The following is a 14595-nucleotide window of genomic DNA, read 5'->3' as shown; positions in this document are numbered from 1 at the left end:
TGAACCGATAACGTAATAACTTTTGGCCAATTACATAATGACTTATTACGTTATTGGCTGGTTATTGAGAGAGAGAGAGAAATGTTATCACAGTTATATCTAATAAATGAAACTTAAATACAGTGATATTAATATATTATTACGTTATTGGCTCAGTTATTACATTTGCAGAGAATTTTTTACCAGGCCAATAACATAATAAGTTACTACGTTATTGGCCAAAAGTTCTTACATTATCGCAGTGTTTTTCAACCTTGGGATCAGGACCCCAAGTGGGGTCACCTGGAATACAAATAGGATCGCCTGAAGTTTCTAGTAATTGTCAGCCTTGTAAATCCAAGCTGGACTGACTGTACATATCCGGACCAAGGAGAATAAAATTCTCACTTTGTGCAGTAATCTACACCTGGCTTTTCTGCCTCCGTCCATAATAATGTACATTATATAGACTAAATGTCGCCTAAAATTAACATTTATTTGCAACATAGTATAGCAAACTATTACAATGATCAAAAACAAATTAATTTTAGCAAAAATAATTTCTCTGTTTTAATGTCTGGGGTCGCCAGAAATTTGTGATGTTAAAATGGGGTCACGAGCCAAAAAAGGTTGGAAACCACTGCGTTATTGGTTCCGAATTTTGTTACGTTATTGGCCTATTACAGTTTAAAAAAGGCAAATTTATTATATTATTGGTCATTATTACGTTATTGGCTTCTACAAGCAAAGAAACATGTATTTAAAATGCAATATCATAAAGTGATAAACTATGAAAACTACGGAATACATTTTTTTAATGCAGCCAATCTGATGTTTTCTCACATTTTATTATACTCTAATACTTTTTATTACTCACTTCATGGAGATAATATGCAAAAAAAAAACTTTATGTTTAAAAAAAAAACCTATTAATTACAGTCTAATAACAACTAGCAATTGATTTATCAGGTTTATCAAAAACAGCACAGTTACAGTAATGGTATGAATGTCAGTGTATGGGATGGTGCATAAGTGTCCTCTATGTTGGCTGATATGGAACTAAAACAACAAAACCAGTGAATATACAAGAGAACAGCTGTAGAATAACTGTCCACTGTAGTGACCACTATACATGAAAGGGTTAAACCATCTGAGCTGTTGTGAGGCACTCAGGAAAAAAAGGGAAGCACTTGTAGTTTTCCCTCTGGCTCACCAGGAGCCAAAAGCAGTTGCTGATGTCATAACATATTTATTTATAATTCCAACCACTGACCGCTCCAAAAGCCCTGTTTCAACTGCTAAAGACTTTATCAGCTTCTTCACCCACTTCTTCTATTTTTTTTAAGTAGAATCCCATTTTTGAGGAGATAGAAGTGTCTCAGAAGTAGACAAAACCTCCTCCTTTGGTAGAGGGATATGTTTGTGTTAAATGTCATGTTTTTCCTTAAAATTGAAAAGATTAGATACACATTGAATGGATCATTGGGGAAGTTTAATATGGTATGGCATCCTTTTATTTCTTTTATAGAACAGTTGACAATGCACCTTGACTCTGGATAATGTGTGCTGTGTACAAAGTGATTGGGTAACTACATAGTGGAACCCTTTCATTTTTGTTTGTTTGTTTGTTTTTGTTTTTTGTAGCGTCTTATACCTTTGCTGTATGTCTCAGTGTTTCTCTTGTATGTTTGGAAGACTTGATAAAAATACAGTGATTAAAAAAAAAAAAGAAGACTGACATGATAAACAAATATCCTGAATGTGAAACCAATGAAAATCACCTCAGAGGAGACACAGAAGATAATGAAAAATATGCAAAATGTTTTTCTCTAGCATTTGCTTAATCATGCAGAAATCTAATTACTCTCTTGTGTCTAATTTGTATGAAGTGAAAGGAGCTGACTGGATGTCTGCCACCACAGTCACTCAGCTGCACTTCCACTTTCATAACATCATGGATGGAGTGTTTGACAGCAGTCTGCACACTTCTGTAAACATGTTTTAGTGAAACATCTGCGTTTTATCAAAGGTGTCGGTGAAACAGCCTTTATTTTTTCAGAGAATGTTAACATCTTTTGGAATCACTGCTGTTATTTTTGATTGGCTCTGATGTTTTTCTGTGTTGTATTTCATTGTTTTACAGCCATGTAATGACTTCATAACCTTTTTTTATTAACCCATAAAGACTCAGCGCTACTTTTGTGACAGTTCCCAAATGATTTTTGTTTTGTATTTCATTGTTTTACAGCCACGTAATGACTTCATAACCTTTTTTATTAAACCATAAAGACTCAGAGCTACTTTTGTGACAGTTCCCAAATGATTTTTTTCTCTCTATTTATCCTTTTGTTGAGTGATTTGTTACCAGTTATTATAATATTATCCTCTGTATTTTGCCTTTTTTTGGTGAAAATCAGATGTTTTCCTATATTTAATCCTTTCATGCATGAATTATGTGAACCTTAATCAAGATTTTTCCTGAGTGTTTTTATTCCTTTTCCGGTATGAAAAAAACACGGTGATTTAATTTTTTTTTAATGAACCTATTTTTCATGAAATTACAAAAATATCCATTCAGCTGGACACCATGAGTTAAATTTTTGAAGCAAATAAACATGTATTTACTAATACATTTTTTAATGCTGCTAATCTGATGTTTTGTCACATTTTAACATACTCTAATATAAGTTATTACTCACCTTATGGAGATAAAATGCAAAAAACCCTTTTTGTTTAAAAAAAAAAAAAAGTTAATTACAATTTAATAACAATAACAAGGAATTGACTTACACTCAAACATGTTATTGCAGATCAGGCTTATCAAGAACAGCAAAGTTAGAAACAATGATACGTCCACTTTATTGGCTGATATGGAACTAAAACAAAAAAATCCATGAATATATAAGATAACAGCTTTGAACAGCTGTCCACTGTAGTGTGCATGAAAGGGTTAATTAACTGATCATGTAGATGTTCATAAAAGCTCAGATTAAAGTTGAGGGTTATTACATCATAAACTGAAAAAAAACTGAAGAAAAAGTGGCTTTTTCGGTAAAATCTTTCATTAACTGAACATAAACTCAGTGTGTCCATCCACTGTCATTGATCCAACTGCATGGGTTTTACTGGTGAATCAATGTTGTAGAAGATGACGGTGTTTCCATGGTAACTACAGAGCCTCTGAACGTCCAAATGGGTCATATCTGATGACCATGAAAAGATGACAAACTGCATTTTACACCAATTATTTACATGTAATGATAGGATTAGTGGATCAACAGTTATTAAACATTTCAGATCAGTAGATGGTTTTGGTGGCTGGTGGATGTTTGGGTCTTTGTGGGCTAAATCTGGTCGTTAAACCTACAGACTGACTGACACTGCCTTATCTTTCCAGCAGGGGGAAAAGCCTCCGCTAGAGAAGATGAAACCGTCCCGCAGCCGCAACCTGGAGGAGGCCCTGTCTGAGACCGATACACTGGTACAACTTCAGGATCATTATTAATATTGGAGCATGAAGTTTTGACTGATGTCCAAAGTGAAACAGAGAGAGAGAGAGAGAACAGAAGGCAATGAAGTGTTAGGATAGATAGCATTATGATCACCAGTGTTCACTCTCTATGATGTGATGTGTGTGTGTTTGTGCAGGAACTGACAGATCAGGAGTTGTTTGCTGAGGTGGGCCCATGCATCACGGTCTCTGTGGCAGAAAAGCCCCGAACACCTCTGAAGAGCAGCAAAAGTGAATCCCAGACAATGCCATCACCAAGGTCACAAATCACCCAAAATACAGAAAATACAAAATTCCACCACACTTAATACAGCATAGATGAGAGCAGTCCACCTGGTACATACAGTCATGGAAAAAATGATTAGACCATCAAAAGTCATCAAAAACAATGGTTATGCAATCTAGTACTAACTCCTGTGTGTATCATGTGACTGGAACAGACAGGAAAGAAAACATGGAATGTCTAAAAGCACTGTTTTTGTCAGTACAATGCCATAGATATTAATGGAAGAACTGAAGTGATTTTGGTTATTATCAAGAAAACATGGAAAATGGATAGATACCAGCTCTGAAATTAAACTACTATGAGCTATTTCAGAGTCACTCAGGATAATGTCCACTTCCAAAAAACTGCTCTAAAAACTGTACACATTGATATTTTTTCTGTTTTTGTTTTTGATTTTTTTTGCATAAATCTCCAAAACAACTTGAAAAAACACAAAACATTCAAGATTTTTGAGGATTTTAAGCTATTAAATGCCAGATGGATTACTTGAAGTCACTTGTTTATGAAAAATACACAAAAAAATTTCCATATAACAAATATTGGGTGGCTGAGTGTGAAAAGTTAGCCAAAATAATTACTTTATGTATTATTATTTTTTTGAATAGCATCAGATTTAACATTTACTACCCTCTAGAGTCATGCAGGACAAATATATCCACTTCCAAAAAACTACTACAAAAAACAGGAACAATAGGAACACTATAACATTTGAACACATGTATATATATTTGTAATACTGAATATTATATAAATATTAGCAATATACCGTCGCAAAAAAATTTTTTAGAGCATCAAAAGTCATCAAAAACAATGGTTATGCAATCCAGTACTAACTCCTGTGTGTATCATGTGACTAAAACAGACAGAAAAGAAAACATGGAATGTCTAAAAGCACTGTTTTTGTCAGTACAATGCCATAGCTACTGATGGAAGAACTGAAGTGATTTTGGTTATTATCAAGAAAAACATGGAAAATGGATAGATATCAGCTCTGAAATTAAACTAATATGTGCTATTTTTGTTGTTATCATTATATTTGTCCAAACAAATGTACCTTTAGTTGTACCAGGCATTAAAATGAACAAGAAATTGAAGAAAACAAGGGGTGGTCTAATAATTTTTTCCACGACTGTATACACGTTAACATGTACCTTTGTTACTTTTGCATTACTCGGGGCTCTTTTTGAATAGTCTGGGATAATTCCTGTCATCTGTGTACTACCTGCCAGTGATGATAAGTGGAAAATCATATGTGCCATGACCAGTGTTATGCAGGTTACTCCCAAACTGTAATCCATTACAGATTACTTGTTACTGTTATTTAAAAGTAATTCCTTACCTTGCAATATTACTCTCTCAGAATTGTAATACGTTACATGACTCCTGCATTACTTTTGAGTTACATACAGACTCTTGTTATTAATGGTACGTGCGCAGTAGAACCCAACCCTCCCAGTGTCAAATAATAAGCACTATTGAACGTGTACCAAGTAAAATATTACTGAAAATTGATTAGTAATGCCTTACACTACTGTGGTACAGCAAAAAGGAATCTGTTACTGTAATCCATTACTTTTGTAACGTGTTACTCCCAGCACTGGCCATGACCATGCTGTCCTCTTCGTCACAGGTTGGACGGAGGCCACACCCCCCGACAGAAACGCAGCAGCACTCCCATGAAAGAAAGACAGCTGTCCAAACCTCTGAGTGAACGAACCAACAGTTCAGACTCTGAAAGATCCCCAGAGCTGGGCCACAGCACTCCTGTAAGACTGCACACATGCCTTCCGTTCCAATTTCAGTTTGTAGAACCGAATAGTTACTGTATTATTATTACATGATTTGTTAGACAAAGAGATAGTTTTTTGAGTACAAGATCCATCTCTAGAGGAGACAGTGAGGTGTATTCCAGATGAACTAAAACAGGACAAAACACCGTCTGTGTTACAGGCAATAAGAGCTGGAATAGTCTAACGACTATCTGAGAAATCTCCACTTTTTCTACATTTAAAAAAGAGCTAAAAAAAATCTGATCAAACCTGTGAACACGTCTGATCAGCATTACATTTTCATCCCAATAGTTATTCTTCTTGTCAGTTTTATACTGTATTTATTGTATTAACAATGTATTGTATGATGTACCCTTATAGTAATGTGTGTTAGATACTGCATTTGTATGTGTAGTCTGTCTTCAACCCTTTATGGTTCACTCATTGAAATACTCTGAAATTCAAAATTACAGCCCTAGTGAGTTATTGGAGGACAAAACAAGACTTAATTATATGTATTATGTAGAAAATCAAGGTCAATGAAGTTACCATATTTGGTTCCTTACCCATAAGTGGCAAAAAAAAAAAAAAAAAAATCCAAGAAGGAAATATAAAGAATACAGGAAAAACACATGTAAGGTGAAAGGAACATGTATTTTAGAACATTATAACATAAATTTCAGGACATTACAACAACATAAGTGCTGATCCAGACCAAGGTTATTATTGTTAAAGAAAACTAACGAAATGACGAAAACTAGAATTGAAAAAACATTTTTGTTAACTGAAATAAAGAAAAACTATAATTAAAAGCAAAAATAACTAACTGAAACTGTATTGTGTGCTTACAAAACTAGCTAAAATGTATAAAAATTACGGATAAAATTCCCTTCGTTTTCGTCTTTGTCCATGTCAGATTGATATGAAATACATCTATGTCGCTCGAGCAGTTTTAGCTGGTGGCACCATATGACACTTCACGGTCCGTCACTTCTCGTCACTTGTCATTTAGAGTCGTCTTCTGGTCCCCACTCTACCTGGAAACATGGAGACTAAAGTTGGGAGAAAGCAGCAGAGTCCTGTCTGGGATTTATTTGAATATGATGGCGAGGAAGATAAAAGATATGAAAAAAACTAAAACTAAGCATTTAGAAAAAAACGAAAACTAACAAAAATGAGCAAACCTGCTCTAAAAACTAATCAAAACTAACAGAATTAGAGAAAAAAAATGTCAAAACTAAATAAAACTAAACTATAATGAAAAATCCAATGCTATTATAACCTTGATCCAGACCCCTGTCCAATCCACATGATCCCTTTGAACATCATTCCTTACATTAGTACCATTACTTCATGGTACCGAACAAAGCAGATACACTCACTGTTCATGCAGAGGTGGACCTTCTAGACCCTGGAGACCACATTGGACCTGAGATTGTTGACTCACTGTCCTCACTGTAGCTGTTGCTGTCACTGTCTTGTAATGAACGCGGAAATGACCAAAAATAGTCACTTGCCTGATAAAGGGTTAAATGTTGAGGACTACAGATGGAAAATAGCTTCCTGCTAAATCTGGCATATTTATATAAAGTAATATTTTTTGTACTGACTGTTCATTAATATGCACTGTGCTCATCAAATAAATAAAATAAATAAATAAGCTTGATCGTCATGTCAGAATAGCTCCCAGAAATAAATCTTCCATGCTACAGTTGAACACCGTAACATGGCAGAATTCTAGTTTGTAAAAGCCTCTGACTTCGTTCTCTATCCTCTTCTTCCTCACTTTTTTTTTCCCTGAGAACACACATGCGTCCTGATTATCTACTGGAGCTCACAGATGAATGATGCATGTGCTGATGAGTCATCTGAAGAGACGATGTGTGGCTGCAGGGGGGTTTAATCTGTGTTCATTTGTGTCTATGTGTTCAGGTCTTGAGGAAAGCAGTGTATGATCAGCTGAACCAGATCTTGGTGTCAGACTCCGCCCTCCCAGAGAGCCTCATCTTGGTCAACTGCACGGACTGGCAGGGACAGGTAAAACTGACCATGTACAACCCACAGCTCATGTTTGACAAACTGAAACTTAAAGGTAGGGTAGGAGATCCTGGAAAAAACGGTTCGGGCAAGCTACATTTTGAAAATACACAATTCAAAAGTCCAAACCCCTTTCTTCAGAGTTCCTCCCAAAGTCACCCCTCCAGAGTACCGTATTGTACCAGGGGGGACAAATGGCAGTTGAGTTTAATAGGCATATCACCAATATTCAATCATTTCGATGGGCTGGTTAAAATGATTGGATGGGGTTTTTTCAGTCCTGTCCGTTCCACAGGTGACAACATTTTTTTATTTTTGTGTTAGAGCATTTAATTAATTGGTTGCAATCAGGGTGTGAAGGGGATTTTAAGCAATATAGTAAAAAAATGCCCCAAGAAAACATCTCCTGTCCTACCTTTAAAAAACCCTATTCTTACATAGAAAGAACTTAATGGAGTGATATTTTGCTTTTTTTAAAAGGAATTATGCATTTTAAAACAATTCCTTAATTTTTGTCTCGGTGCGAGTGTGCCTGAAGACTGCCAAGTGGCTTCCCTTTTTTTGGATAAAACTTTGTGTTCTCCTTTAATTTCTAAACTTTTTACTATTATGAAACATAATTTTAGATGTTTATAGGACAATACAATATACATCATTGTGATAAAAAAAATTAAATAAATAATCATAAGTATATGTATTCCTGTAGACATTAATTTTACTCTGGCAATAAGGTGATGTGCTGGAAAAATGTGAAAATTACCCTTAAAAGTGCTTATATTTGGCCTTGAAAAATGTGAAAATGACCCTTAAAAGTGCTTAAAAAGTGCTTGTATTTGACCTTGAAAAATGTGAAAATGACCCTTAAAAAGTGCTTATATTTGACCTTGAAAAATGTGAAAATGACCCTTAAAAGTGCTTAAAAAGTGCTTGTATTTGACCTTGAAAAATGTGAAAATGACCCTTAAAAGGGCTTAAAAAATGCTTGTATTTGACCTTGAAAAATGTGAAAATGACCCTTAAAAAGTGCTTGTATTTGACCTTGAAAAATGTGAAAATGACCCTTAAAAAGTGCTTGTATTTGACCTTGAAAAATATGAAAATGACCCTTAAAAAGTGCTTGTATTTGACCTTGAAAAATGTGAAAATGGCCCTTAAAAGTGCTTAAAAAGTGCTTGTATTTGACCTTGAAAAATGTGTACGAATCCTGTTTTTCAAATCTGAACTAACCAACACTGCAGTGAATGCATATACTGGCACCAAGTGTAACTAAACCAGATTTAAAGGATTCTAAACATTACTGAAATGTAACTGTATTCAGATGATAGTCCAGGTCACACTAACAACAATATATATCAAACTCCATCAAATAAATTGTAAAGCAGTGATATTTTGCTTTTTTAAATGGAATTATGCATTTTTAAACATTTCCCTGTGGTCTACATAAACTGTAAATGCTATGTTTAGGTCTGAATTCTTCATTAATTCAACTCCACAGGTCCATCTTCAACCCTATTTTTAAGTAATAACATGAAAAGGTGGTTTTGAGCGCTGGCCCTTTAAATGCACATGACCCCGCCCCCTCCAGGTTGTTTACTGTGCTACTCTGTCCCGTTCAGCCTTTTGTGTTTGTTAATACAACCAACGACTGAACATTTTAGGTAATCGGCTCAAAGTTTGGACATATTTTCAGTTTTTACCACAACCACTGCTGCTGACAAACAATTATGTTGTACTCGGAGAAATGTTCATCTGAAGTCTTGACCTTATATGTGCACATGTCGTGACGTAGCTAGTTATAGATGTAACAAATTAAGCAGGAATTAAAACAGGTTGTCGAAATCCACTTGATTTTTGCCAAAATGAATATAAAGATAGTTTTGCATCACCTGGAGGGTTCAAATTAGGGATGTAACAATATGAAAATTTCATATCACGGTTATTGTGACCAAAATTATCACGGTTAGCATTATTACCGCGGTATTGTTGAAATTGTGCTCAAAATGTTCAAAAAGTACTTATACACACACTGAAATAATTTAACCAAGTTGTATTTTGGAAAATAAATAAATTAAATAAATTAAAAGGCACAATGTACCTTCTGTTGCAGAAACATTCAAATATTAACCCTTAGTGGTCTGAGCCTATTTTGTCAGTTTCTCAGTACTTTTGATTTTGCCTTTATATACTATATAAACAAATGTTTACTATACCCATGTTTGGTATCTTTTTTTTCAGCACAACTTCATCTATATCATCTATTATTTTTTCACTTTAACCTACTATAAAAATACAAAAGGACAAGAAACACAAAAAAATATATAAAATCTGATTTGAAAAATGTACAGGGTGGGGAAGCAAAATTTACAATGAACATTTAGTTGTTTTTTCTCAGCAGGCACTACGTCAATTGTTTTGAAACCAAACATATATTGATGTCATGATCGTATGAGTTCATTATGAGCCCATATGAGTAATCAGGAAAGCAAACGTCAAAGAGTGTGTGATTTGCTGAATGCACTCGTCACACCAAAGGAGATTTCAAAAATAGTTGGAGTGTCCATAAAGACTGTTTATAATGGAAAGAAGAGAATGACTATGAGCAAAACTATTACGAGAAAGTCTGGAAGATACTATTAAAGAAGAATGGGAGAAGTTGTCACCCCAATATTTGAGGAACACTTGCGCAAGTTTCAGGAAGCGTGTGAAGGCAGTTATTGAGAAAGAAGGAGGACACATAGAATAAAAACATTTTCTCTTATGTCAATTTTCTTGTGGCAAATAAATTCTCATGACTTTCAATAAACTAATTGGTCATACACTGTCTTTCAATCCCTGCCTCAAAATATTGTAAATTTGGCTTCCCCACCCTGTATATACCTTATTGCATAAATAACACAAAGATGCTTAACGAACCTTTTCAAAGACTTTAAAAGTGAATATTGGTTCCAAATATTAGGTATAGAAAATTAAAATGATAATAAATTAAAACTATACTCAGATATTTGACATAAAAGCATGTCTTTACGTAGGGTTTTTTCCCCTAAAAGTGCAGTAATCAAACACAGTTATCATAATAATTAGAATTTAAACTGTAATACTGCAATTTTACTGCGGTTTATTGTTATACCGGTAATCATTACATCCCTAGTTCAAATTCAAACTTTATGAACTATTAGGGTCCAAATACACAAGTAAATGAACCTAAGACTAATAAAAGTGGGTTTAACAAGATATGAGCCCTTTAAGTAAATGCATGAGAAAAATGTTATCACAGAAAAATGTCCAAAGCCATAACAAAGTTAACTTCAGTAAATGTTCAGTGTCTCATCCTCTTAGCAGTTGGCTCATTCTTTTCACCCTGTTACAGAGTATGAATTTGTGCGATAACACTCACCTTTTTCAGTTTAGCAAAACATGACCTCCTTCAGTCTTTTTGAAACAGCAGCAGAAATGAGGTGCTTTTTGTTTCAGTATGTTGCAGAGCAGCTCCAGGTGCAGAGACACCCTGTTGTGTCGACCTGTTCGGCTGCAGAGATCCAGGCGGTGCTGTCTGCTGTGCTCACTCGCATCCAGAAATTGTGAGTTTTTCTGACACGCTAATATTCATACACATTCCTCTGGTTCTCAGTGTGACTCATGTTTTGTTCTGTTTTCGTTCTATTTTCTGGCTTCGGTTTGACCCTTCTCTCTTCCCCTGCCTCCTCTGCATCCCTCTCTTCCTCGTGTGCCTTAATGATTCCATAGCTCGAGCATCACTCACACCATTTAGATTGAAATAATGGTTGAATGGTAGTTGTGTTTTTAATGCTAATAACTGATATTAACCCCTGAAGACCCAAACATCCACTGATTTAAAATGTTTAAAACATGTTTATCCACTAATCCTATCAGTACATGTAAATAATTGGTGTAAAATACAGTTTGTCATCTTTTCATGGTCATCATTTGGATGTTCAGAGGCTCTGTAGTTACCATGGAAACACTGTCATCTTCTACAACATTGATTCACCAGTAAAACCCATAGAGTTGGATCAATGACAGTGGATGGACGCACTTGGATTATGTTTATTCATTTATTTGTTTTGAGCAGAAGAAAAAAAATAAAAATTTTTGTTCGCAAGGAATTAATGGCAGAGGAAATACTTTAATAAATAAAGGTGATCAAGATAAAGTAGTAGTTGCTATGTACACTAGTAATAACAAATTAAATTCAATATGTACTGCTCACAAAATGTTCAATTAATGATAGATTTGACTGAAAAAGTCACTTTTTCTTCAGTTTTCTCTGTTTCTGATATAATAACCCTCAACTTTAATCTGAATTTTTGATCAGTGTATTAAATATAAGGAAATACTTGATTTTCACTAGAGTAAAATTCAACATACAGTAGAAAATATTGTAATAAATGATGATAAATCACTTAAGAAATTTAAATAGAGAGAAAAATTCATTTGGGAGCTGACACAAAAGTAGCACTGGGTCTTTATGGGTTAATACAGTTATTAGTAGGAGGGACAGTGATAGTTGGTATTTAGTGATCAGAAAGTACATTGCACTTGCACTACTTTGTGTTAATACCAAATTATTGCCCTTTTTTTTTTTTTTTTTTTAAATTTGTTATCACCGATCTTTTAACCTGTTTTCATTATGGTGTGTGCTGCTGACCTCTTGGCCAGTTCACCCTTGTAAAATGGATGTTGACCTTAATGGGATTTTATCTGGTTAAATTAAAAAGATAAATAAAATTACACATTTCTGCAAAATTAAAATCTTGGTGTCTGATGTTGGAGTAATACAAGCCTGGAAATAAAATTTGAAATGACTTTTGAATGTATGAATGAATGAAATCTTTATTTCGAACACGTCAACAGTGAAATCAAAACAAAATCAACCAACAAAATATAAGTACTGGTACATAAATGATTGATAAGCAAACAAAAAAATGAATGAATAAATACTAATAGTTATAGTAAGAAAACAAAGCAAAATAATAGTAGTAGTAATAATAATAATAATAATAAAAACAAATGAATGAAATTATACATGCTCGAAAAGGAGTAAGAAGAAGTAAAAACTTATGTACACCTACCCCAAATTTCTATTCCCTATGATCACTATATAGCAATTATTATTTTGTATGAATATCAATATACTACTACTACTACTACTACTACTACTAATAATAATAATAATAATAATAATGATAATACTAATAATAATAATAATAATAATAATAATAATAATAATAATAATAATAATAATAATAAAACAAATGAAATGAAATTATACATGCTCGAAAAGGAGTAGGAAGAAGTAAAAACTTATGTACTCCTACCCAAATTTCTATTCCCTGTGATAGCAATTATTATTTTGTATGAATATCAATATACTACTACTACTACTACTACTACTACTAATAATAATAATAATAATAATAATAATTATTATTATTATTATTATTATTATTATTATTATTATTATTATTATTATTATTATTATTATTATTATAACAATAATAATAGTATAACAATATCGCACATCCTTTTTCCTATATACACTAATATGATAATATCCAGTTACAACTTTTAACCTATGTGTGAAATTTGGTGGTATCTAGTTATAGACTGTAACCAGCTGTGATAAACTCACCCTCATGTTTTCTCATTTTATCATCAGCTGTAACTGTAACTCGTCCATGCCTCGTGCAGTGAAGGTAGCAGCAGTGGGTGGTCAGAGTTATCTGGGAGCCATCCTGCAGTTCTTTGTCACTCAGCTGGCGAACAAGACATCAGACTGGCTCAACCACATGCGCTTCCTGGTGGTGCCTCTGGGTAAGAATAGCACCTGGGATTATTTTTATATATATATACACTACAAACAAAAAGTTAAGGATATTTTTAATTTTTGGGCTATTTTTTTCAGTTGGGGTTCTTGCACAGCGCTTTTTACATTTTTGTGTGAATTGAATTGAAATACATTTTTTTAATGACCAGACATAGTTTTATTTCCAAATGGCAAAAATGACCAAAAAAATTTTGAAAAAAAAAAAAAAAAAAAGAAATATCCTTAACTTTTTCTTTTTGTAATGTAGTATACATATACAGTCACAGAAAAAATGATTAGACCATCCAAAGTCATCAAAAACAATGGTTTTGCAATCCAGTACTAACTCCTGTGTGTATCATGTGACTAAAACAGACAGAAAAGAAAACGTGGAATGCCTAAAAGCACTGTTTTTGTCAGTACAATGCCATAGATATTGATGTAAAAACTGAAGTGATTTTGGTTATTATCAAGAAAACATGGAAAATGGATAGATATCAGCTCTGAAATTTAACTACTATGAGCTATTTCAGAGTCATTCAGAATAATGTCCACTTCCCAAAAACTTTTTTTTGCATAAATCTCTAAAACAACTTGAAAAAATAAAAACATTCAAGATTTTTGAGGATTTTGAGCCATTAAATGCCAGTTTGATTACTCGAAATCACTTGTTATTTATGAGAAATACACAAAAAATTTTACATAAAAACAAATGTTGGGTGGCTGGGTGTCAAAAGTTAGCCAAAATAATGACTTTATGTATTATTAGTTTTTTGCATAGCATCAGATTTAACATTTACTACCCTCTAGAGTTATGCAGAACAAATATATACACTTCCAAAAAACTACTACAAACACTGGAACAAGAGGAACACTATAACATTTGAACAAATACATAAATATATATATATTTATAATACGGAATATTATATAAATATTAGCAATATACCGTCATGAAAAAAAAATTATTAGACCATCCAAAGTCATCAAAAACAATGGTTTTGCAATCCAGTGCTAACTCCTGTGTGTATCATGTGACTAAAACAGACAGAAAAGAAAACATGGAATGTCTAAAAGCACTGTTTTTGTCAGTACAATGCCATAGATACTGATGGAAGAACTGAAGTGATTTTGGTTATTATCAAAAAAACATGGAAAATGGATAGATATCAGCTCTGAAATTAAACTA

The 14595-nt window shown here is 33.5% G+C and overlaps 1 protein-coding gene across 3 annotated transcripts in view; it reads left to right on the top strand.

Moving 5' to 3' along the window:
• The window catches only part of pacs1 (phosphofurin acidic cluster sorting protein 1), a 146788-nt gene that overhangs the window by 122435 nt on the left and 9758 nt on the right, over positions 1-14595 (top strand). For 2 of the 3 annotated variants that reach the window (XM_030162059.1, XM_030162057.1), the window contains 6 exons: positions 3377-3460; positions 3628-3749; positions 5407-5542; positions 7478-7582; positions 11054-11160; positions 13260-13414. In XM_030162059.1, coding sequence (XP_030017919.1) covers positions 3377-3460; positions 3628-3749; positions 5407-5542; positions 7478-7582; positions 11054-11160; positions 13260-13414 — 709 coding nt within the window. The remainder of the gene's footprint in view (positions 1-3376; positions 3461-3627; positions 3750-5406; positions 5543-7477; positions 7583-11053; positions 11161-13259; positions 13415-14595) is intronic. The other variant, XM_030162058.1, reaches the window with a different exon arrangement.

This window comes from Sphaeramia orbicularis, chromosome 18 (genome assembly GCF_902148855.1).
Source record: "Sphaeramia orbicularis chromosome 18, fSphaOr1.1, whole genome shotgun sequence".
Taxonomy (NCBI): Eukaryota; Metazoa; Chordata; class Actinopteri; order Kurtiformes; family Apogonidae; genus Sphaeramia; species Sphaeramia orbicularis.
Note: the sequence above shows the minus strand (reverse complement) of the source record. Positions and strands in the feature narration are given on the sequence as shown.